This window comes from Colius striatus, chromosome 6, assembly GCF_028858725.1.
Source record: "Colius striatus isolate bColStr4 chromosome 6, bColStr4.1.hap1, whole genome shotgun sequence".
Lineage (NCBI taxonomy): Eukaryota > Metazoa > Chordata > Aves > Coliiformes > Coliidae > Colius > Colius striatus.
In genome coordinates this window covers 39700354-39726831 of record NC_084764.1, presented here as the reverse complement: position 1 = coordinate 39726831, position 26478 = coordinate 39700354, and the positions used below count along the sequence as shown (strand labels likewise).

Here is a 26478-nt window from a genome sequence, read left to right as displayed (position 1 = left end):
ACAAATGAAATTCACAACTTTTGCTTTATGACAGTTTACAGCATAACAATAGCAACATTTGCTCCTCTATCAGTATCTCATTTACTTGTAAGTACGACCTAAGGCTTTTTTAGCTGTTTGATTTTACAAGCAAACTTCTTCCTTGTGGAGCACTATAAAATATAGCTTTTCTCCTTACCATTCAGCAAGCAAGAGTTTGGTATCCTCCCATAACCTCTCGGTAACTTGGCACTGTTCATTTGCTTCCTCTGCTCTTTCCTCTTTGATCTGTGGGAGCTTGTTAGCAATTTCTCGCACAGGTTTCATTTCAACAGCAGCACAATCCAATTCCTTTTCCAATTCTGTTAATGATTTTACCCTTTATTGGAAAAAAATGAAATACAGCTTTATATTAAAGTAAGTCTTCATTTTTTTTCCCCATTATAATTATTAAGTTCCTTAGAAATTCATCCTGAGCTGCACATATTGACCGTATTGAATGGCATCATAAAGTGTCTAATTGGATATTCAGTTTGTGCAATTTGACACAGTCCTTCAGATGAGCTATGCTGACTTAAGGCCTTTGAGAAAGTAATCCAAAATCCTAAAGGCCAACAGGGTCTGTATGAACACAGTGAATTACTGTGTACTGAAAGGTAAGGGCATTCTGCCTGTCTTAAAATATGGACTAAGACAGGAAGCAACACCACAGCGTGGGATTTCACAACTTAAAAAATGGCCACAATTTATAAGCTCCTCTCCCTTCCCTTTTTCCCTTTGCATAAACAGCAGTGAATTGTTTCTTCATCCTTTGCCAGGCTGCAGAGAACTCCTCTGAAACAGCATCTGAGACAGAGAACTCATGTTAGTGGCTTTCTTGAGGTGTGGTAAAACAACACAAGGCTTCTACACTGCACAGTTCCAGATCACGTGCATCAGAGCATTTGACAGTTCCCTTATAAAAACTAAGGTTATGACAATCAACCTCCTTCTATTTTTTCCTCATCATTTCTGCTTCAAACACACACATGGATAGGAGTTTAAGAGAGAAGCAAAAATGGAGAAGGCTTGCTTATTTCATCTGTGATGGAAAAAAACAGCGTAAGTTCCCAGCTTCTTTCAGTGCTCCACAGAGACTTCCAAACACATTCAGTTACCAGTGCCCTGCTGCAAAGGGGACACAGGCCCTCTGAGTTTACTGAAATCATAAAACTAAAAGAGCTTATAAATGAATTCACCTTTGTTGAATAGCTGGAATTGTTGGATCCTTCAAGCCTAGTTTGTGAATTCTGTCACGTAGATCCTGAATGTTTTTAAGGAGTTCACTATTTTTTGTGGAAAAAACCTTGTACAAGTCTTTTTCCTCTGTAAGCATCTGTTCACTTGAGGGATCATAAATTGCATTTAGCTCTTCAGATAAAGTTTGAAGAACGTTTTCACAGCAGGTTCTTCTCCCACACTCGGCATCTTCCAAACAGATATCAACTGTTTTCAAGTGTTCATCCAAACATTTAGCCTCTTCTGCCATATGAGAAATTTTTTGTGCAGCCTCTCTAAATGCTTTTCCTTGTACTTCAGGTTGACCTGGGGGATCTGTGAGACATTTGATGGAAGACTGAATCTTCCTCAATGAGGCCATAAAAGCTTCCAGATCTTTAAGGACTGTCTCACGAATCTGCATTTTATGGCTCATTTCTTCAAGCTGGTTTTGATAGTAAATCATAATTTTACTTGCAGCTTGCAGGTCTATTGGATTAAACTCATCTCTTGCCGAACTATCTAGGTGTTCCAATTGTTTGCACACTTCAATCTGATTTAATATGGACCTCTGTAGCTCCTGAAATTGAGAGAATGACCAACAGTGTTAGCAAGTAAAAGAAAATCTATATCCTATATTCAAGCTGAACCTATGGCTGAAAAACAAATTAGAAATAAAACCAGTAAGCTGAACAGGATGTTCATGAATTAAAACCATTTATTTCAAACTCTGGGTTTTGATGGAGGGAAGGAAAAAGAAGAAAAATCAAATAGCATTGTAATCCACAGACAGGGAATTTGGTCAGCACCATAGAAAGCCCAAGATTCTTTCCAGCAATCAGACAAAAAGGAGAGAAAGGTAGTGAGTGTGCTGGGACTGAAACCAGCAGGGTCTCACAGCAGGAGCTGGAGCACAGGTGGGAGCATAAATGTTTCTTACTCTACCATCTTTTAAGTTCCTTATGCTATACTTTTGGTGGAGACTGACACACAGTTACTCTCAGTGGAGTCTGCAAGCTGTCTGGTTACAGCCCTCAGACAAACAGCAGCATGTCAGTGTTGTGAAACTCCAAACATGCAGAGAGCTGAGAAAAAACTCAGGGTCCTTCCAGCCAAAAATAATCATCTCAGACAGAGAATGCACACGCTCTCTGCCCTACAGTTGGAGAGACCTAAACCCTACTTCACTCAAGAGCCAAGGGTAGACAAATGCAAACTTTCAGCTCTGCATAGCTGTCTGGATTGCTTGGAGTGCATGTCAAGAACAGAACAATATTCACTCTTCCTCATCAACAGACCAGAACCTGGGCATAAAAATATTGATAGCAGGTGAACAAGTCATTGTATACCTGCAGAGCTTCCAAAACCAGCCTGAGGAGTGCTCAGATACCTCAGCAGATATGACACAGGAAGCTTAGCTTGGCTCACAAATTAACACCACACTATGTATATGACTCCACAAAGCGATATAAAGTCAGGTAGGAACAGTAGATCTGGATCAAAGGGACTGTTACAGACTTTAGAAGGTTTGGGAAGTCTTGTGAAAGGTCCCAAAAATCCTGAGTGAAAATCTCTAATTCTTAGACATACTAAAAACTACTCTGGCTAGGGTGTGGTCTCTGTATTTCCCTTACCTTTAGTTCTCTATAAGCAAGGTCACTATTCATCAGATTAAACTGCTGGATGTCCTTTTTCTTCAGGCGCTGATCTAGTTCACACAGAAGAATGGATTCATTTTCTATTGGTAAAACAATTTCCAAGGCAGTCCTTAAAGAGTTTGTTCTACAAGAAAAGTAATAAAACATGAACTGGGAAAGCAAGCAAGAAAAGACATACAACATTTTACAGCACAAAAAGCCACAAAGATAAGGTAATTGACTGTCTACCAGACCTAATCCTCCATCTCCTGAGGTCAAAGGAGATTTTCCACTGATTAATAAGAAAAGCAGCATGAATGTCAGTGAATTTAACCAAAGGAGTAATAACAATAAACTTGAGGATACTGCAGTGATGTTACAAAGACCTGTCTCTGTGTTGGAGAGACTCACACTTATCTGCAATGAGTGTATGAACCAAGTGTAATTAAGGAAAGGTTAATGATGTGCAGGTATTTTCTGTAACATACACTATTCTCATCACAACACATACATTAGTTACAGTGAACTAATTCCTTAGCTAATATCATGAAGTGTTATTTCATACCTGGTACTTATAATATCCTGAAGCTCCTCCCATTCTCCTTTTAGTTTGCTTCTTGTCTCAGACACAGCAGCCTTCTGTGCTTCACCCACAAGATTTTCTAAGGTAGATGAGATGTTTTCCAATTGTGTCCAACCAGAACTGATCTCACTCTCTATCTCCTACAAGACATGTAGTGCTAATTGCATTAATATGATACTGTATTTCTCTATGGACTGGGCAGTTCATAAAATTATAATCTGAGGAGTGTCTACAGAAAAAACAAAAACAGATGATCTCTAAAGGTCCCTTCCAACCCCTACTATTCTATGATTCTATGATCACCTGAAAGTGTCTATTGCTTTCTTTCTCTTTAAGACTCCATCTTTAGCTGCACACAAATCTCTACCAACATTTTATGATGGAAATTTCCATTTCAGATATATGCCTTGGCTACATTTTATAAAAGGTTCAATAAACATGGTTCAGCCACTTTTACTACAAGAATGAATGGAAAATATCTCAACATAGCTCTGTGGAAAAGAACAAAAACCAAAAGTAGAACTGGACCAAGTTCTGAGATGTTAGATAAGCTCTGTACTCCTTTGAAACGAGGACTTGTAAGACATCAATTATGTGCCTTTTATCTTCTCCTTAAGGTCCTCACAAGCTTAATCAAGCTGTAAGTCCTGGAACAGCTTCATTCTGCACATACTCCACTGCCATTTGATGGTTCAGCTCTGACTCCTCCAGCCCTGACCATGGTCCATCACTTACATTGCTATCGAGAAAAAATTTGCTCTCTCTAGTTATTTTTACCATTAGGCCTATTTCAGCCTGCACATCATACACTGAGAGTCCATCAGTTTGTTCTTTAAGCAACACTTGTAAAAATGCACTGCTAAGAAGGAATGCAGTTCTGCTTGATGCGAAACCCTCTGTTTCCCTTCTGCTAATAAACGTGGTTCTAAAGATGCTCCTTTTCCCTTGGCAATACACAAAACAGAGAGGTGAGGGTTCTCCATGAGAAAAAAGTCCACAATTTAGGCATCAAGTATGTTTTTAAAAGACGAATACTTACCTGTAGTTCAAGCAGCTTATTCTGAAGGCATGAAGTGCCCTTTATTTCATCAGTAAAGCCAGATGCTACTTTATCTCTGCTGATTTGTAAAAGTTCCTCTAGGTTACTTCTGTGTGTGTTGTAGCTAAAGAAAGATGCAATCACTTTCAGAGAGGATATTCCTTTTAATTCAATGGAACGTGGCAGATTATGAGACTTGCTAACCAACACATTAACATATAAAATAAGCACAGTGTATTTTTATCTGAGACCCAAATGAATGGGCATAAATGAGCAACACATAAAAGAGCTAAGAAATTGCTCACCTGGCTAATTTTCAAGTATGAATGCCTGCCTGCATTCTCTAAATTCAGTGTCATGAACATAAAAATGTCAGTTCTCTACAAACTTGACACTTCTCATTTGCAATACTTGAGTTTTTCTGGTCCAAGAAAAGAGGAGAAGAAAAAGCTTTACAGCTGTAAGTGTTCTTGCTACAAAATCCTAATGTTTGAAGCATTTAGCTATTTCCCTATCAATCACAGAGCAATATTAAGTATACTGTAGTAGAATTAAATATACAGTAGTAGAGTTCTGCATAGCAAAAGTGCACCCTATGTTTGATATATCTAATTACACTTTTCATGTCTCGCATAGTATCACATCTTAATGCACACATATTTTATCCTTTAGAAATTACCTCTCTAATAAAGCTGGTGTGGGCAAATGACTGTCTTCCTCAGATGTCTTCATACAGCTTTCTCCATTGTGATGCTTCACATCTGGTTCCAAAGCTGTGTCTGCAGCAGGTCTTGAGGGCTAAGTAAAAATACAAAAAAGCTAAGAGTGACCTTTGCATCACACTGTGTCCATGTCCAGTGAAGACTAACAGACATCTGTGAACTTCTAAAAGCAGCAATTGCTTCAAGTGTCTCAAAGGAGATGAGAGATATCATTTATGAACACAAGATGTTTTCAAACTCTATCACGAGCCACAAGAGGAAGCTTTAGAACCCTTGCACCAGGTCATTCATTCCTTCCACAGATAGTGGGCTTTTGGCAAGCACAATCCACTTGTGCAAATTTTGGCTGCAGCTCCATGGACATCCTTGGGCAACCACAAGGCACTGTCTGCTGCAGCTTTTGTCAGGCTACTTATATCAGATGTCTTTGTATGTGTCTCAACCTTGATTCCTCCTCAGCTTGAGGCTGGTTGATGTTACACCATTCATACTTTGATTTTTCACGAGAGAACAGATTTCACCACCATATCAGAGACAATATTAGTAGCCTAATAAGAGATCTCTCTTCATAGCAGCCAATTCATAGATATCTCCAAAGTTTATGTAGATATATGAGTCCTTTCCTATAAACCACCAGTCTGGAAACTGTCTATGAGCTGTCTGCAGCCTTATTTGCATGAACATTTATCCTAAAAAAGACATCTTCCGTGGCATCCAAATAATGAAGTGCAGTATCTTCTCTCTCTGAAATTACTTCTAAGAAGATACATGTGTTCTGGCTTACCCTGTATTTTTCTAAAGCAAATGACTCCAACTCTTCTCTCTCTGTCCTCTGAAATTTTCCTTCTCTCTGTTCTCTGAAATGTATTGAAATTACTGGGATACTATGCACTTGAACCCAGCTTTACACATCACTCTCTTAGCTGAAAACCACTCTTTAGCAAATTTTAACACAAGGTTGGAGCCTCACATCTCTTAGTACTGTTCCTTGCATGTTGCTTTTTAATATTTACTTAGCCTACGTTCCCAAGAGCAAGGGGTTTTTGGTGTCTGACCAGAAGCCCTACCACAAGAAGAATGGTAACAGAAATAATCACTTTTTCCTTTTGGCAATGATCTTCCCTAGACAGAGCACTGTTTTCTAACAGTAAGTATGGACTGCCTACCTCCTGTACTGAAAGGACATCAATTTGTTGAGAAGAACAAGGCTTTTCTCCATTCTCTGAAGCAACAACGGAGCTCCTGTGGTTTAAAAGAAATTTCAGCTTAAGAACAGAAGAAGAAATACAAAGAAAAAAAAACCATAAATCCTAGATAATGATTAAAAACAGTGCAGCTGTGAGGAATGATAATCAAACATTGTGCTTGCTAGTTTATGAAACTTAATACTATTTAAACATACAGTTGCCCACAGTAAGATTGGGAGTACATATACAATATCCCAAAATCTATCCATATATTTGATTTCTGTGAACCTACAACACATTATGCACTCAATCACTCACTCTTTCTTAGATGGCTGTCCTTTTCCAGCATGAGACAGCAGGGCTGTGTACGTATCTGCCACAATTTGTTGAAGCTTTTCTAGCTTTTTTTCACAATCTGCAGTCAGTGTCTGTATCCCTGGAACAGTTTCTTCTGGTAATCTTCCCAATATTTTAAGGTCTTCTAATGACTTGCTAAGTTCCCTCAGGCTGCCTTCTTGAGAAAAAAAGGCCTAAACAAAGAAAAACAATAAAAAACTCATGTTAAGTCATGAGGACATGCAATTATTCTCATACTTTTTCTTCCATTTCCATTTTCTTCTCAGATGAGTGCACCTAAAGCATAAGCTGCCAAACCAGGAGAGAAACATTTCTTTTCCCTTGATTCTTTGTCAAATGGTGACACGAATGAAATCTGGATTTCTGGCAACATGTTGCCCAGCTGCATTCACAAGATTATACTGACTCCTTAAGAATTATTATGTTACTAAGATTTTAGCTGCTTTGGTCCCAAGTCCTCTTCCCATTGACATCAGACAGACATGTTCCACTGATCTTAGAAAAAGCAGAATTGGAGAATTTATTTAAAGTACTCCCCATCAATAATTATACTGTTTAGAGTGGAATGGAGATATACTGAAAAGCTAACAAAAATGTGAGCAGAAGGAATGCACCTGAGAACACTTAATTCTCTTACATTTGTAATATCTGTTGAATATGAACTGCTAAGAAGAAAAACTGAAAGGGCACTGAATTCAGTGAAGAGCAGAATTTTACCAGGAGAGCAACTTCTTATCCTTATAAGTGGCAAACCGATCACACCAATACTTCTCAAAGAGGAAGATGAAGGAAAACTACTAGAAACAATGAAATGTAAAACCCATTGCCTATGGAATACCTAATGACTCACACTGGCAAGTGAAATGTCTTATGTTTAACTCTGTGGTTAGTTTGTATACAACAAAATCACAGAGGTAAAGTGTGGCTATTTGATTGTGAGAAGATGCTCTCACCTAAGGCACCTAACACCCTCCATGCAACTGTAACAAATCACAGGAGTCACGTAACATGTAATCATTTCTTATTTTTACACTCTGCACGGTTTAATCTGTTTTAATGATCCGTGGCCATCTTAAAAAAACAAAAGGAAAACAGATATCATCCAAGCAACAAGAAGGTAATTTTAAAAGTCTGCAAGGAGGTTGGTATCTGCATTCTAAAAAAGGGAAAGAAATAATCTGGGTGACTTCTTTGTTCTGTGCTTACATAACATAGAGGACAACACCACCCTTCCACAAATGCAGGCTGCAATAATGAACCTAAAAAAAGAGCAAGAAGGACAGATAAGGCATTCACAATGAGAGGTAGGTGAGTAGAAAAGGAGTATATCAGGTACCTCATGTTCCTTGATGAGCCCTTTGGTTTTATCCATACTTAGGAGTTTCTTCTCTTTGCTTAATTGCTTATTGATTTTTTTTAAAGTTGCATTAAATCTCTTTTTTTCCCTTTCTAATATGAGCTGGACATAGGAAACAATTTCATGATGAACTGCCTGCAAAATTGAAAACACAAAGTGTCCTTGTGAGACAATAAATACTACAAAGTAAATAAAAGCTCAGAACATACTGTGACCAAAAAAAAGTGTTTCTCAAAGATGCCAAGCCCAATGGGAACTGAGAGCAGATTCTCCTTCCTATATTATCTTACCTCCCATCTTTTACGAATGTCTTTACTCTTTTCTTCCACTACCAGCTTCTCACGATCAGATGAAATATTTTTCAGATGTTCAGCTGCTTTCAAAAATTTGTCAAGAACTTTACTGTCCAAAGCATTAAAAGCTTCCTGCAAGAAAAGCAACACATTGAAAAACAGAACTCTAAGTAGCTTATTTGACTAATTAAATCACAGAATCATAGAATGGTAGGGGTTGGAAAGGACCTTTAGAGATCATTTAATCCAATCCCCATGCAGAAGCAGGTCCCACCTAGATCAGGTCACACAGGAATGTGTCCAGGTGGGTCTTGAAGACCTCCAAGGAAGGAGCCTCCACACCCTCCCTGGGCAGCCTGTGCCAGGGCTCTCTCATCTCACAGTGAAATAGTTTTTTCTGATGTTTAAATGGAACTTTTTGTGTTCCAACTTCATCCCATCACCCCTTGTCCTGTTGCTAGATAGCATGGAAAAAAAGGGATGCCCCAACCTCCTGACACCCACCATCAAACGACATCACTAGCATACAAAAAACATGCATAAAGCATATATATATTGCAAGCATGGGCTGTGGTGGCTCTTGTGTGACTATGAGGTCTTTCTCCACCCTTGCATATCTGTAAAAGGTTGCAGACAGTAACAGTGTATGCTTTTTGGAGAAAAGTAGATGTTGTTCTTGTAACTCAGCACGATGAGGCCCTCTGAGGCGGCCTGGAGGGAGGCTCCGTGCCGCTGAGGGCACGCAGGCCACCCAGGCCTTGTCTGAAAGGGGAGGCCACGCAGACTTTGGGTACTTCCCTCCTTGATACCTCACTAAGGATCTCTTTAAGAGATACAGATGTTGAGATCAGACATCTTCTTTAGCAGTTAGCTGCTAGAAAAAAGAGGAGATTCAATATTTATAGTCATGCTTTAAAAATCTGTCCAAGAATCCAGGCATGTGATTCTTGATGGGAATCTTAATTATTAATCAGGGAAAAAAAAATGGCTGTAGTTCAGATCACAATGAGTTCTGATGGGATGGTGGAATAATTTAGGACAGGGCATTGAATAAACTGCCTTACAGATTTACATTTCTTCATCCAAGCTGTCAGCCAACTTAATATATCCTAACTGGGCTAAACCAAAAAGTTGATAAAAGCATTAATAGCTACCAAAAAAATCCCGATATCTTCCTCACTGTGGTACATCAGCCTTATAAATTCTAAATAGCACTAAGAAATATTCAATTTCAGTTGGCTCAGACAACAAACCCACCTCACATCTTGTAATGCATTCTTCAGGACTTAATTTTTGACTGACAAATTGCACAGCTTTTGAAACAGAGGCCTCAAGTTCTTTCTGAGATTCTTCAAAATTGAGCAAAGCCTCCTTCTCTGAAGGCGTCTTCTCGGATTTGGACAACACGTTGCTCATGCCACCCATGACAACCTTGGAAGAAAGAGAGACTTTTCAGAACACTTCTGAGTGTCAGTAATTACATAAAACTCTTGCTTCATAAGTTGAGATACTGATCTTTGAAATGCTTTGCCCTAACAAGAGTCTGGGAAACTGATTCCAACAGTATAAAACGTTTTCTATTTTACCTGAATGACAAGGACTCCTCTTAATCACATCCCACTAAAGTCAGAGATGTCTGTGTGTATAGAGTAACAATAAAAAAGGATTACCTCTATTTTGTCTTTGGCCTCTTGGATTCGTGTCTGCAGCTCAGTGGTGTGAGATTGCTGTTGAGACACTTGACTTGGAACATTTTGTGTCACGGATTGCAGTATCTCTTCTGCTGCCACAACTTGTTCTTGGCACGTGGTTCCCCTTGCAGCCAAGCTCTGGTTGAATGAAAAGTGTTAGAAGCTTGTACAGTATTTATGTCTTTTTGTATTTATGTCTTTTTGTTTAAAGGAACTGAATGAAAAAGCCAGCCTTGATCGTAGATGGTCAATATTTGGCCAAGCAAAAATCTTTTACTTCAATTGTGGTCAGAGTATTGCACTGCAAAATCTTTGTTCAGAGAGAAAGATGTCTGGTGCCATCCACAGGAGACTCTGGTTGCTGAAACACACACTGGTTTCTGCCAGTGTGATACCTCCCATGTCTTTGCCTCAGTTAATTATAAGTAAGTTTTAAACACTTTCTCTCATCCAAACAGCTTTCCAAATGCATGTACAAACCACACATTTGGATATGCATTGCCTGATCGTGAAGTCATCCAAAAGTAAATACATACCAAGGCTCAGATTTCCTCATGGTGTTCAGTAGTAAAAGGCAGGAAGCAGCTGGGCATTTTGCATGCAAAATTAGATTAAATATTTGAATATTTATCATGAAATGTTGTTACTAGAGTTGTTTTGATTTATGAATATTCAACACGTTTTCCTGTTTGAAGTTGTCAATTAGCATTCTTCTAATGATAATCAGTGCTTTATTTGGGAATTCAACCTATTGTACTGCAGGTAATAAGCGACCTGTTCTCTTCTGCTCACAGCCAGCCAGATACACCACCAGTTACATTTTGGAGGCTGTATTTCAGAGTGTCTTTTGCTACTTCATTGCTTTTAACAAGCAAGTGCCACACTCCAAAATGAGGCTTATTTTATAAACATATGCCCACAATTACAGAAAGATGAATGGATTATTTTGATAGGCTCACAGTCCTAATTCTGTCAACTAACCACAGGGCAAAAAGGTACAAACCAGAAGTAAACTAACACTAGTTCTGGTTCATGGTTATTGTAGGTGGATTTAATGTACCAAAGAAGATGTCTGTTTAAATTTAGCACTTAGAGGAACTCCAATGAAATCTCCTTCTGGTGGTCACCTACCTACTGTTAGATTATACTGTCCCGGTTGCAGAACTAGCAAGTGGCAACTTAAGACAGTGCTTCAGCTTCTCCAGTGCAAAGTTTGACATCTTTGTTCAGTCTCATCTTCACTGGCAAGTGAAGAAAATAAGTTGGCCCTTGTACTGAAGCTGATGAGTTATATAGACATATTTCCACCTACCATCTGCTATAGGAGGGGAAATACTAATCTCTGGCAGGGAGACACAGGAAACAATAGAGACCTGTACAAGTAACAAGAAATTCATCAGTGCTCACTGTGGATGTGTAGAGAGAAAGTGCCTGTAAGCTGAGAGGCACAAATAACCCAGCATGCTGCTGAGAATACTTCAAGTATTCCAGTTTTTGACAGCTAAGCTTTGTATACAGCCAAGAATCTCCTCCCTGCACTGAAAGGCAGATGATAGAAAGCACTGTATGACATGGGGCAATTCCCATTTTGTCACCTTGCAAAGTTTTACTCTGCTGCAAATGCTGTGTGGAGTAATTAGTATCACTGAAGAGCAAGCTGCTGATCAGTGGCACCAACAGCACTTCACTGACACCTGCTTCTCATCTGGACACATTGATGTTGGAAGATTTGTTTATAGCTCATCTGGGAGCAATGTTGGGGAATAACATCAAAACAATAGCATTGCATTGAGTTTTTACCAGCATTACAACACAAAATCCACATTTGTTTCTGGTTCACCAATGATGGCTCATTTTACCCCAGCCATGAACCTGTGCTGAAAGATGAGAATCTGGAGATCACGTATTTTAAGCAGTGTATTTGAAGATTCACCTGCAAACGTTCCTCTATCTCAGGTTCCACAGGTCCCTCGTGACCAATCTCACTAAGGAGGTGCTCAGTCTCTGCTGCCCAGCTGTCCACCCCTCCAAGGAGCTCTTCAATTTTCTCCAGGCTCCTCTGAAGCTCCCCTGTCTTTCCAACAGCATCTGTGCTCTCTTCACCAAGCTACAAACAAAGAGCAGGGCAAGATGTTAATTGCCATCATCAGTTCATGGGTCTCTCTACTACTCTCCTACAATACAGTTGCCACTTAGGTTACTTTCCAACTTTTATACCCAACAGGGGTCAAAGGAAAGACAGATGCCAAACATTCTGGTAAGTAAAACATGTGAGGCTCAGTTCTTCAATCTTGAGAGCAGGTGGGACAGCACAACCTGTGACCACATGGCCTGACCCCTCTCCTACAAGCAAGCAGCCACAGCCACACTACTATGGAGAGTAAAACCTGGGCTGCTGCATCTCCCTGGCTATGCTAGGGCACTGTCCAAGAGAACGATAGCTGGTGTTGGTCAAATCCAGACCAGGGAGCCTGTTAATGGTTTAATGGTACTGGCAGCCACAGTCCAGAGCTCAAGCATGTGCCCAAGCCTTTGTATATATAAAAACAAATATATATTATAGCCATAATGGCTGAAAGCAAAGCCAGAAAAACAACTTCCGAAGTCCTTAAGCCCTTGTAAGGCCCCCTTATCTCTGCTTTCTGAATGTATTTCCTGAAAGTATTTCCTACTAAAGGTTTTTCCAGGAAACTCTGGATTTCTCTCACCCTTGGGAACACACTTCCTTTGATCTGCTTGTATTTTCACTAAGCTAGTCTCCTACTACTGTCACAGCAGTACCTTTAATAAATGCCAATGAAAGGCTTAACTTGGAAAATTAAGAGCTCTAATATTCCCAGGAGGAGTGAAAACATCGTTCTTGTGAAAGCATTCTAGGAAATGTAATATATGTACCATTAAGTAGGTTGTATAGGAATTTACAGCAGCCTAAAAACCTGTCGAGTGAGCGGGTGTAAAGTTGCACAACCCTTTGAAACACCTGTGAAGCAATAATTACTTTCTACTAGCTGAGGCAGAGATTATAAAATTTAGCAAAGGCTCACAAGCTCTTAACAAATCAATTACTGCCATCTCTAAAGCTGAATAGAGAGTTTTATCCTGCAGTGAGGTTTCCTTCTGTAAGTGGTTTTAAACTTTCCATTTAGAAAACTGAACGTTTTCCATCATGTTACAAAAAGTGTTTAACTGAGCCACAGACTTCAGAATGGGATGCTCTGTGTATTCTCTCTTCCTCCTACTTTAAAACTGGCGATATGGAGGTGACTGAAGGATGTATTAACCTCTGAGCCTTTGAACACTACATGGCAATAGCCATATGAAACTAGTCACTTACAAAGTGTGTTCTCTTGATAAACTTAGCCCATCTCCTGTTCAGTTTCTTCAGCTCTTTGGCAATGTTTGATCCAACTTGCTCTTTGCTGACTTCAATGAGATAGTTTCCAGCTTCGTTTAAGGAGCCATGAACTGAATTCCACTTTGCCAGGACCTCAGCAGGGATCTAGACAGAGGTATTGAAATCATTTAAAGCACAACCTTGCCAAAAGTTTATTTCCAAAACAAGGAACAGGTAAGCAACAACCACCACTATTGTCATGTTTAATGCTTTCCTTCTAGGAGGCATCCAGGTATCTCTGTCCACCACTACAAAGAGAAATCCAACCACATACCTCTTTCAGATGCACATTTCGTTTTTCTTCCAGCCACGTCTTTAGTAAGTGAATGTTTTCTGTATAAATACTCCAGGAAGACAGGACTTTCTGTAGAGTGGTATTTACACTGGAAATATAGTCTCTGCACATAGAAATCTTTGACTCCACTATCTTAAAAAGTCTGCTAATTTCTCGTGGATCTCCAGCTAGGACATCAAATAGGGAACATTATTTTAGGTTTAGAAACAGAAAGGTTGATTATATAGAAGCAGTATTTTACACTAAACATAAGTGGTAACGAAAACTGGTGAAAACAGAAGTCTTTGTATCAGTTTATGTGCTTGAACTTACTTACCCATGTCAGGATTGCTTATGTTTTTGTTTTTCAAATCTTCACAGATGTGAGTGGCAGTTTCTAGTTGCATTTCAAGTCTCTTTTCTTCAATGAAATTCTGCCCAAAGCAAAAAGTCATTGGCATGGGTAACACCAACCCACACAAAAATAGGTAAGAAATGCAGCTTGGGATACAATTTTTTCAATATGAGCCTGCAGGTTAAATGTAAACTGACCAAAGCCCACCCAGCAACTCATCTGCACCATTTAGTCTGAAACAGACCTTTTCTGCTCATGCAAAAAGTAAATAAACAGGAATATTAACTCCTGAATGCCATTGCCTGAGTCACAGGCCTGCGTGAGTCAGGACTGTTTATCTCAAAATGTTAAGGCCTCAGGGCAATATTGAGAAATGGCACCTACAACAAGTCAGGTAGAATTTAGTCACAAGTCAAAAAAGTGACGAAAGTGAAAGGTGGGTTTCCCTGCATGCACAGAGATATCAACATGTCCAGATCCTGTCACAGATCGAGTTATGATTCAAACTAGGGGTAGAAAGGGTGAGAGGGGGAGAACTGGAGCAGAGGAGGAGGTTTGTGCTTCAAATCTCCACACAGGGAATGAGAGGGTTGATCCTCAGCCCTGTTCTGTCCCACAGAGATAATATGAATACTACTCAGGAAAACTGATATTTTATATCTTTTATACAATCTCTTCTTGCCTCTTTCCACAGTTCTGATGGTGGCAAAATTCCCTCTAATTTAACTAGGAACTTGCCAGTCTGAAAAGCTTCTAAGAAACTCTAAAGATGGAACTAAGGGAGAGTCCCATTAACTGGAGATGGGGCAAAATTGATGGCATCAGCATTTTAATTTCTCTGCCTCTACTCTTGATGCATCTTTGACAGTATTTGGGGTAGGGTAATCCATCCCTTCCCATAGACCTACATGTGGCATTGTTTTAACAACTTGAGCCCAGATGCTGAGCTAAGCACAAAATACAACAAAACAAGACAATATCTAGTCACCACAAAGAGCGAGGAGATAAGGAAACTGGAAATGGAAGAGGCAACAGCAAACCACAGTACTAGCCAGCAGGTTTGAGTTAAGGAAGGGCTGCTACCGCGGGCCCTATAAATAATGTAAAAAGAAAGAAATCTTCCCAAGAATAAAACAAGACAGAGAGAAAAATTAAAACCAGTCACAGCTTGCTCTGTTTCTCCAAACTGAAAACTCCCATGCAGGGGAAAATGGGAAGACATGAAGGAAGCTTCTATGGAAGTCTACCTCTCCTTTGCCTTAATCCCAGATCTCACAAGTCTACCATGCTTCCATCAACTATGACAGGATCTTCACATGAGGACAGGCACAAGCTTGAATCAACGAGAGGCATGTAAGAAGAATTACTGTATGTGATTGATCTATTTTAAACTTACATTCCAATTCTCCATCAGTGTTTCCACAGAGTCTTTTGCCCCGTATTTCATGTCCCGGGTATTTAGCTTTAGCATCACCTCATTGGCAATAGCAGAGCAGAGTCCACAGTGGTATTCAAGAAAAGTGTTGGAATTTGTGAAACGAATATTGCTGAATCTGCAAACAGTGAAATGTTCCAAAAGTTGACTCAAAATCTTTGGATACAGAAAGCAATAATGTACAAGGTTTTTAAGCCTAAATTTAGCCTGTAAATTAAATCTATATGAACATGTTTTTGTTATGACAAGAGTGACATTTTAAGATAAAGTAGCAACAATTTTGAGTCAATATTGACTGCCCAATTAATAAAAAATCTTAAATGCACAGAAAAGGAGCATCTGCCATGTGTATGTCAAAGGCTGTCAGGTGATAGACACAGATCAATGGCCATGTTAAAAAATATCCTGCACCAGATGTATGTGTTTGCATAACCTGTAGATCTCAGTGATTTTAAAAGGTGGAAAATAAAAATCAGAGAATTCATACTCCCTAAGAAATTTTTACACTAAAAATATTCATGTTTTGAATATGAGGGTTTCCTAGCCACATTAGCAAAAGGCATCTGAAAAGTTCTTGCTAATGAGTTCCACTTTCCACACATAATTAGACATTCACTGGACCAACAAGTGAACCTGCCTGCTCTGCATGACAGTCAATCTGTGCTTAGGTGGAAAATGCTCTTTTTCTGCAAGGCACAGATAAATTATGTGCTTTGTTAAGGACAGCAGAGCTAGAATACAACATAGCCAAAGTAGAAGAAATCTGAGGATCACAACCTTCTTTTCATTTCTTCTAACTTTTCAGGGTAGACCAGTGGCATGTTCTTCTCATCTTCATTCTTAAATGACTGAAGAGCGTCCAAATGAGAATCAAAACAATCCATCAAGCCCTGGGGAGAAAAAGGCATAGTAAAGCCATTCATTTTAATTCTAAAGTACTTCACCTGGGAATCTGCAAGTTACCTGCCATTAGGGTGAGAGCTATTAAGAACTAGTCAGGACAAGACAATCTTCCAGTGTCTTTATTCATTAATGTACAATGAAAGTATTTACCTCATCACATTCTAAAGTGCATATTGAGTACAGCACTAAATTTCTCCTACCACAGTGTGTCTAATTACATATAAGGAACATGAATCTACATTACCCATGCTATGAGTTTTTTCCTCACTTTCACTAACTTTAGGACAAAAGAGTGGCACTGAAACAGTTTCAGGATATTAAGTTTTGCTTTGCTCTGTGTAAAACTTGTTGAATAAATCAATTACATCACAGTTGTTTAATACTTCACTTGATTGCTCAGTATTCGTCCATCTAACATCATGCTGATAGCATATCTCATTGCCCCTCTGATGGCTGGTATCACATGTTTGGGGAATATTTCATGTGCATGTGACTCAGCACCTAATTCCCCACATAAAAATAAGACTGGAAATACATTGCACAGGATATAAGCATATTCATAAGTAGCATATAAAGAAACATGCTAAAAGTTTATTTCTATGTAATTAAACCCGCCACAAAGCATATTGATGGAAATGACTAAATCCTGGGGCAGCCCTCAACCCCTAAAATAATGCCCAGATTTTAAACACACTATTTTGTAACCTTAATACTATTCCAGTCAGACAGTTACGAGCATTGGTGGGTAAGTTCCTAGATCTGAAGAGAAAGTAAAATCTCCATTACAAGGCATCACGTTGGCAACAAATATACCTAAAATATATTAAAAGGACTGAGTAGAGGAAGGAGGGGGAAAAAAATTCTGATCTTGTCTTCCCATCAGGAAAAGTGGATTTGACAGGAATTAAGCATCTTGAGTTTCTTCTTCTCAAGAAATGTAATGATCTATATGTTCAGTCGGAAAAAAACAGAAACTCCTAAACCAACGACATCTCTGTCTTGTTCTTAGAAATGGTTTAACTACTTAGGTTGAACAAGAAAAACTGTAAATCAAATAGCTAAATTCTAGAAAAGCTGTTATCAGTTAAAAAGCCACCTCTCATATCAGGAACTGGCTAACAAAAGTACAAGAAAGTGGTGTTATCAAGCTACTCACAAGAACCTCAGTCTCCCATTCTTGCAAGTTCTCTTTAATGACATATCACAAAACCATCCAACTTCCCTCTTGTTCACAAAAAAGCCCCAAGTACAGCATTATGATGATTAACTAGGCATGAATACATCTACTCTTTTCAAAGTTTTCAAACTCAGAAGGACATTTAAACTTATCAGAGTAAAGATTTCAAGATAAGAATAAATATCTTGCCTGGTACTGAGCTAACAAATTACCTCCCATTGCTTTGAATGGAACTGAAGAGCGATTCAGGAAACACTTAAACTTTAAACACACAAACTGCATGAATTCACTGGAATGTAACACTGAGCCCAAGTGCCTCTCTGAATAGTTATGCATTAAGCATAGATCTAAAGACAAGAATGCAGTTACCTTGTGTTATTACTTAAACAAACAAGTTGCAGGAACCACATATAAAAGAAACCCATAATTTACGCATTCAGATAGTACTCAAATTTAATCTCACTCCAGTGAAGTCAGAAACCTTCCTTATAGACCTATGCAGTTATCAAATTAAACTCATCACTGTTCAAAGGTAAGTTCAGAGGAGCTTTTCATCTTCAGAAGATAAACATATCCACACTACTTCTCAAAATGTCAAATAGCAATTCCATAACAAGTGCTTTGCCAGGTCAGACTGAGGCAGAATATTCCTTTGTGATCAGCATACCTTAAATATTACAATTACTTCTCTGAAGGCAAGCATTGCTTTAAAGGGGTCCTGCAAATCAGGCAAATCTTCTGCCTGCAGATGTTCTACTTCCTGAAGCCAGGCCTCAATGCTGTCCAGGGGAGAGGGCAACATCTGGTCCAGTTTCATTTTCCATTCGTTAATCTTAAAAAGGGAAACAAGTGATTCAATTTCTCACTATTATTTCTTTGCCATCCCCAAGACACTGACATATGCTCCATAAGCTGATGCTCATGACCCTGACCTGTCATCATTCATAAAAGGAGCCTCCAGTGAAGTCAGCTGCAAATCAGCTGTGTTTACTTGAGACTCAGGTTTGCTCTCCAGTCTCCAATGTCTGTAACATTACAGAGAATTTAGTAGTTACTATCCTTGGCTGGTGACCGTCTCAAGGCCCAGCAACAGGAATATTTACAGCACATTAGCTGGAAAACAGAAGGGAAATAAGGATGCTCTGGACAGCTTTCCATCATGGGGCTGACAAGGGAACATCTCTCCTACAAAGAGCAATTACCAGCAAGGTCCAATACATCCCACTCAAGGCCAAGGGAGACGACATTGTCAACCTCATTGCAAAGCACTGACCAAACAGATCTCACTATATCAGTATCTGTGCCATTGGAAATAGTATATTAACACACTTTTCCCAGTTGCATCATTATCTGAGCCATAATTATGTCTCAAAAGGACCTTTTAAGAAAAATAGGCCACAAATTTTCATCAGAAGAGTGCTTGAAGAAAATCAGATGCAGGCCATTCTTCTTGGACATCTCGGAGTCCTGAGGTTCAGGGGGCTTCTGAACCCTGCATTACCCTTCTGGGTAATACAGACTCACCTTCTGCCTCCTCTTGGGCACTGTACATCACTCAGTTTGCCTGGATTTCATATTCAATATTTCTTTTATCAATCCAAATAAAGTATCACTTCTACAATTTTCCCTGTGCCAGTTCCTGGGGTAGTCCTAAGCTTCAAACATGCTCGTGCTAGAAGTGAGCTAGAAATGCCTCTGACCTGAGAGATCAGTTTATCCCACTCTTCTCTCATCTGCTGCTGGCCTTCACTCAGCTCAACCTCGTTTCTTTTTGATGTCAACACAGGCAGAAAGGGTTTTTTTTCTTGGTTAAATGTTTCCATAAATGACATCATTTCCTAGGGATAAAAAGGAAGAGTAATTCATAGAAGACAACTTCAGATGGAAGCTCACGGAGCCAAGTACTGCCTTTGAACACACTGGTATGACTTCCATTAACTTCAAAGGATGTGATGCATGGAAAAGCAAGATAGGAGGAAAGAAGCATACTTGTCTCCAGGCAGTCTTTGGGTCTGAAATTATAGGTGTCATTCACTAACAAAACCTGTATTTAATATAATGTCAGTGTAGTCAGAACATGATTTTCCCCTCCCATCAAAAGAAAGGGAAAATCCCTTCCCTCACATGGGTCCCCCATGGGTCAGTTTATTTCAAACTCTGGCTACAATATAAACTACAGGAAATTTTACTTCAGAACAATCTATGGTCAACATTACAGCTGCTATACAACATCAGCTGGGTAAAATCTACTGTTATTATGACAGAAATGGCAAAGGTAACCCTGTAAAGGGCTTATGTGCTTGAACCTTGTCCAAGTGTTCAACTACATCATTTAGTTAAAACAGACTGCCTGCCAACAAAATACTTGCTCTGCTCAGAAACCAAGCAGCATATATCTTTTTCCTAACAGAAAGGATTTTATCCTACCCTTCCCTCAGTCATATGAGGGTATTTACCAAATTCACACTCAGATTTCCAGCTCTCATTTAAAAGTTTATTTAACGCTTCAGTTTAGGGAATGAAGATGAAGAATATTAAAAACATTCCCAGAAACATCATCTCTTTTCAAAGAAGCAGTTAAATATGAAATGCAACTTACTTTGTACTTCTGGTAATACGTTTCATTCTCAGCGTCGATCAGCAACTTTGCTAACTTCTCCTCTTGTGCAACCAACCAGCTCATGGCTTCGCTTACTTTTCCCTGGTAATTAGAGCAGAAAATTCCATGTTTCCAATTTGTAAGCCTTGTTTTTAATTTACATTGTGCCATAGAACAACACACATTGAGCATATGACAAACCCCATTCAAAGCTACTGAAAAACAGACAGTAATTCCTGGGAACTCTAATCAAGTTTGAGTCAGGCGCTGTCACAGATCAAGGCCAATATATGAAGACATCTTAAAAGAAGAGCCTGACTGCAGTCCTACTGAAAGGAGATTATCAGTATAGAGGCATGTGAATAACCAATTCGTACATGAACTCTCATAGGTGAATGTAGAGGATAGAAAACTTTTCCAACCAGTGTGACTTATGAGTGAGAACTTCAGTTCACTTCACGTGTGAGATGTTAAACAAAGCTTGTTGTTATGCACATGTGCAAATCTGTCTGCCTCTACCCCAATATTTACACACAGACTCCAGAGCACACATGAAGACAACCAGGCTCGAAAATGTCCTCTATAATAATTAAATGAAAAAAAATAAGACAGTCTACAGAGCGATGTCACCTCCATCACCAAAGGTCATAGAATCACAGAATGGTAGGGGTTGGAAGGGACCTTTAGAGATCATCTAGTCTAACCCCCCTGCCAAAGCAAGTCCACCTAGATCAGGTCACATAGGAACTTATCTAGGCAGGTCTTGAAGACCTCCAGAGAAGAAGACTCCACATTCTCCCTGGGCAGCCTGTGCCAGGGCTCCATCAAAATAGGTTTTTCATATGTTTAAATGGAATTTTTTGTGTTCCGGCATCATCCCATCACCCCTTGTCTTGTTGCTAGATACCATAGAAAAAAGGGATGCCCCAACTTCCTGACACCCATGAATATTTGTAAATATTCATGAGATTCCCCTATAGTCTCCTCTTCTCTAGAATAACCAGCCCCAGTTCTCGCAGCCTTTCCTTATGAGGAAGATGTTCCAGTCCCCTGACCATCTTGGTGGTCCTGTGCTTGACTCTCTCCTGAAGTTCTCTGTCCCTCTTGAGCTGAGGAGCCCAGAACTAGACACAGGACTCCAGATGAGGCCTCACTAGGGCAGAGTAAAGGGGGAGAAGAACTTTCCTTGACCTGCTGCCCACACTCCTCCTGATGCATTCCAGGTTGCCATTGGCCTTCTTGGCCACGAGGGCACATTGCTGGCTCATGGGTAGTTTATTATCAACCAGCACTCCCAGGTCTCTCTCTGCAGAGCTGCTCTTCAGCATGTCAACATCCAGCCTGTCCTGGTGCATGGGGTTGTTCCTCCCCAGTTGCAGGACTCTGCACTTGTCTTTGTTGAACCTCATGAGGTTCCTCTCTGCCCAATTCCCAAGCCAGTTGAGATCCCACTGAAAGTCTATTGCTTTGAGTCTTGGCTGCCACACAGGAGCATCAGAGGTTTCGAGCCAACTCAGTCGTGTCAGTAGCTGAATCAGTTTGTTTAAAAATGCCTTGGTGATAAACCACAGCACATACCTGCAGGTCTTCCTCAGACTCAGGCAAATTCCTGGAGCATTGCAAAAACTGAGCCACGTACGTCATGATTGATTTTTCATCCGGATTCGCAATGTCAACATCTACAAGAGCCAGTGCACCATTTACATAATTATGCAGTCTTCTAGGCCTGATCACATAATTACACGCTACACTGCAGTTATTAAAACACATTACCATAAATATGTTTATTTTGCAGCAGCTCAGTTAACATACCATTGACAGAAATTAATATGTAATTAACGTTTTTTTCCTTGGGAATATTTTAATATAACACAATTAAGTAATGAAAATGTTTTTCCCATGGACAGGAAAGTTTCATATCTCTTCTTTTGCATGCTGTTCGTGCATTTGCTGTCAATTCAAAAATCCTACAAATCCTAAGTACAGTCAGTGTTGTTGAATAAAGAACCTCAGGTTTAGGTATTACAGTAAAGACCAAAGTTCCATTTCAAACTTAAGTACAGTCTTACTTCTTCCAGTATCACAAATCAACACATACAGGATTATATTAACCTCACTCCTCATAGAATCATAGAATGGTAGGGGTTGGAAGGGACCTTTAGAGATCATCCAGTCCAACCCCCCTGCAGAAGGAGGGTCACCTAGATCAGGTCGCATAGGAACACGTCAAGGCGGGTCTTGAAGACCCCCAAGGAAGGAGACTCCACACTCTCCCTGGGCAGCCTGTGCCAGGGCTCCCTCACCTCACAGTCAAATAGTTTTTTCTTATGTTTAAGTGGAACTTTTTGTGTTCCAGCTTCATCCCATCACCCCTTGTCCTGTTGCTAGCTACTATAGAAAAAACAGATGTCCCAATCCACCCACCCACCCAGCAGTTCGACCCCCAGCCTGTCCTGGTGCAGGGGGTTGTTCCTTCCCAGATGCAGGACTCTGCACTTGCCCTTGTTGAACCTCATGAGGTTCCTCTCTGCCCAACTCTCAAGCTGGTCAAGATCCCGCTGAATGGCAGCACAGCCTCTGGGGAATCAGCCAGTGCTCCCAGTTTGGTGCCATCAGGGAACTTGCTGAGGGTACACTCTGTCCCCTCATCCAGGTCGTTGATGAAGATGTTGAACAAGACTGGCCCCAGAACTGATCCCTGTGGAACTCCACTGGCCACAGGCCTCCAACTCGACTCTGGGCCACTGATCACCACCCTCTGGCCTCTGTCATTCAGCCAGCTCTCCATCCACCTCACTGTCCAACTGTCCTCACTCCTCTTAACACTGTCCTCACTCCTCCTAACAAAGATTCAAAACCAAAGAGCAGATCATTTACCTTCAGGTTCAAGAAGCCGTGGAATATTCAGCTCCACTTCTGCGACTCTGAAAGCCTCTTTCAGGTTTTCTTTATTGCTTCTAGCTTTTGCTTTCTCCAGATCAACTAGACCTGGTCGTAAGGTTTGGATGATGGCTAGAAAAGGCAGTCCGCTTCGCCAGCTTGATTTGAAATCAGTTACATGGATAGAGCCGTGCCTAGTACAACAGTGATTAGAAACAAAATGTTACAGCCTGTCTCCTCAGATGTCCTAAGTACAAATTTAGATATAAATAGTAATTCAGTAAAATGGAGTAGGAATCAAATCCAAGGTGCTGTAGAGAATCCCATCACTGAACTTCTGCCAAAGCTGGGTCAGACAACAATAGAGCCAGTACTAGCAATATAGAACTGTGATTACACATTTTTACGCTATTTTTGCAAAATTACTCAATGTTTTTATGTTGCTTGCTGAAGACAAAACCTTGCTATTCCAGTAGCCTTTCTGAATACCACCTTTGTGCCCAATATCTGTGTGTTCTATGGGATGGAAAAACAACCACCAGAACACTGTAATGGCATTGAGTATTGGAATCACCTCTGGCATTTTAGAAAATCCAGGCCTTAAAAGTGATCTATTACTACAGGAAAAGGGGGTTTTTTCCCTCTAATTTAGCTTAATGTCTTTAAAACACATGGTATTAAGCAGTGCTTGGACAGTGCCATGAGGTGCCAAGTTCAGCAGGCAACAGTGTTTTCTATGACAACTTTCCAGAAATAGTTAATACATTTGAGTATGTTACAACATGGAAAACATGTGAGGTTTCAGGTGATCAAATTCAGTTATAAAACAATGCTCCAGGACTTAAAATATTTTTTCTTTTATCAAAACCTGTAAGATTCACTGCTAACAAAATCATTCAGTGTAATTGCAGTTCTGAAAAGATGCTACAAAACAGACAGCAATGTGGCTGAAAAACAAGCCAAAGAAGGAGGAAGATTAAATGGACAGAGAGCTGTTTTTTGCATGCCAATCAATCTTGTCCTGATAAAACACAGCTACAAGGGAAGCACTTCAACATCTGAAAACATTCTCCCAGCAGAAAGTGTCTGATGTGCTGATGAAGGTCCCACTAACAACATGGAATATAAACCAAAGAACTGGAGAGAAAAGGCTGACATGTCTGTGAAACATTTTTGAAACATCTTAAAAAGTAAAGTCGTAACCTTTGAAAAAAAGTAAAGCTGTCCCCTTGCAGGAAATACCTGTGTTTGCTCTAGACTGTGTGCTGGGAATACTCCCACTGAAATTAACAGAGCTATCTGTACATCAAACGTTCTTGTTAGAATTGGGGAACAGGGCCTCAAGGACTAGGATCCTTCTTGGAGATCATGAAGTACTTTGATAGAAAAGCACAAGATGTGGGAATCCTAGAACTCCTACACTTTCTATTACAAAAAATACATTATTGAAACTTTGTGAGCCAGTGCCAGCCGTGAGGATTAAAACTAGCAAGTCACGTAAACATTCCAGCACACTTATCATACAGCAGCCTCTAAAGAAAGAAAAGCCAAAGAACTCAATTTACATTGTGGCATCTTATTAGCAGGATTAGTTTTATTTCATTATATTTAAATAGCTCATGTCAAAACATTTAGGGCCTGATTGATGCTAAAAGTACTCATAACAGCCCATGAAAAGGATTTCCTGCAAAGCTTTCACAAAGAAGTGTTAAAAAAACTGAGCAAAATATCACCATATTCCAAGGAAAACAGTAAATACAATGTGTAACGTGTTGTTTCTAAGTATTGGATGGAACTTACAGTGAACATTGTTCTTTTGCCCACAACAAAAGGGTCTTTGTAGCAGAGACCTTCCACCGTTCCTTAATTTTAGCACTTTTTTTAGCTGATCGGCTTCCCTTTGGAGAGGAGTCAACGGTACTTGAACAATGGAGTGAAGGCTGATTGTAAGTACAAGCAAGTGTCCTGGCAAGCTCTTCAATCTATCAGAGATGATGGGAGAGTTAATCAGGCTTCAGTGAAATTTACCAAGACATCAATGGCAGACAACCACAGAGAATTAGATAGGACTCAATGACAGCTGTAATAGTAGTTCCCTGCTCCCAAAGATCAGATCAGGGGGTTTTTTAATGACAGAATTTTCAGAGTTGGAAGGGACCTCAAAAGATCATCCAGTCCAACCCCCCCTGCCAGAGCAGGACCTCCTAGAATAGGTCACATGCTGAACTATTTCCCATTGAATTCTCCATCTTTAGGTGATTGTTTGGCAAGAAATATCCACTCAAAACCTCCATGTTATAGTGTGGGTACCAGCAATGACATCAAGGGACCTCCTCTCTCCATGCACTTTTCTACTCCTCCTACCAGTGAAAGTAGCCCGTGACAGATGGTTTCTGCTGTCAACAGTGTCATGTATTAGGCATTCTCAGTCTGCCTGTTCTACTCAGTGTGCAGGAAAACTTACTCAATAGACCCAAGGTATCTGTGTTTGGTTAAAGAAGATTGGTTTAGATAAAAAATAGGCTATGTGCAGCTCAAGAATCTTTAACACCACAATACTTTTATCAAGAAACTAATGGGCTACTACACTATTAAATAACTTTGCTTCTTTGTGCTCTCCTGAGCCTCCATCACCAGTTTACCACCAGTGCATGTATGTTAATTCACTACCGGGCTCTTGCTAGAAGACAGTTTGGCTCCATCATCCTCTACAATCCTACATTATGATTAAAGCAAGACTCTGAACTTTCAAACCTTCTCATAACCTCATGTCACACACAATGCATGTATAGTATCTTGTATAAGAAAAATCAGTGACAGCCTTCATGTTATTTCAGGCATCTGGTACTGGAAAAAAATAATCATGAGAACTACACACTGTGAGCACAGCCAACAATGAAGAGGGGAGCTGCCTCTGAGGGAGATGGATATGGGCCACTTTTTGCTCTATTTGGAGTTTAATCATTACAGGTCTTTGACAGACAGACAATCTTTCCCTCATAGCGTATGCAGCTACATCTTAGAATTACAGAATCATTTTGGTTGCAAAAGACCTTTAAGATTGAGTCCAACTACCTACCTCACACTGCCAAGCCCACCACTAACCAATGAACCTCAGCAACTCACCTCCTCGGCTTTTAAATATGTCCAGGGATAGGGACTCCATCTCCCTGGGCAGCCTGTGCCAGTGTCTAACAACCCTCTCAGGGAAAAAAAAGTTCTTCCCCATCTCCAATCTAAACCTCCCCTGGTACAACTTGAGCAGCCAACTTCCTCTTGTTCTATCACACATTACTTGGGAGAAGAAATTGACTCCCACCTCACCACAACCTCCTGTCAGGTAGTTGCAGAGAGTGCTC

At 40.0% G+C, this 26478-nt stretch overlaps 1 protein-coding gene across 2 annotated transcripts in view; it reads right to left on the bottom strand.

The window, feature by feature from the left end:
• SYNE2 (spectrin repeat containing nuclear envelope protein 2) overlaps positions 1-26478 on the bottom strand; it is a 199214-nt gene that overhangs the window by 140935 nt on the left and 31801 nt on the right. For both annotated transcript variants that reach the window (XM_061998801.1, XM_061998802.1), the window contains exons 7-30: positions 24920-25101; positions 23117-23313; positions 21818-21918; positions 20240-20341; positions 19341-19478; positions 18308-18472; positions 16338-16450; positions 15522-15678; positions 14108-14204; positions 13771-13958; positions 13437-13601; positions 12036-12209; positions 10082-10240; positions 9669-9842; positions 8409-8543; positions 8098-8253; positions 6723-6934; positions 6384-6459; positions 5175-5293; positions 4496-4619; positions 3439-3596; positions 2871-3018; positions 1218-1816; positions 179-358 (exon numbers count right to left, since the gene is read on the bottom strand). In XM_061998801.1, coding sequence (XP_061854785.1) covers positions 179-358; positions 1218-1816; positions 2871-3018; positions 3439-3596; positions 4496-4619; positions 5175-5293; positions 6384-6459; positions 6723-6934; positions 8098-8253; positions 8409-8543; positions 9669-9842; positions 10082-10240; positions 12036-12209; positions 13437-13601; positions 13771-13958; positions 14108-14204; positions 15522-15678; positions 16338-16450; positions 18308-18472; positions 19341-19478; positions 20240-20341; positions 21818-21918; positions 23117-23313; positions 24920-25101 — 4019 coding nt within the window. The remainder of the gene's footprint in view (positions 1-178; positions 359-1217; positions 1817-2870; positions 3019-3438; positions 3597-4495; positions 4620-5174; positions 5294-6383; positions 6460-6722; positions 6935-8097; positions 8254-8408; positions 8544-9668; positions 9843-10081; positions 10241-12035; positions 12210-13436; positions 13602-13770; positions 13959-14107; positions 14205-15521; positions 15679-16337; positions 16451-18307; positions 18473-19340; positions 19479-20239; positions 20342-21817; positions 21919-23116; positions 23314-24919; positions 25102-26478) is intronic.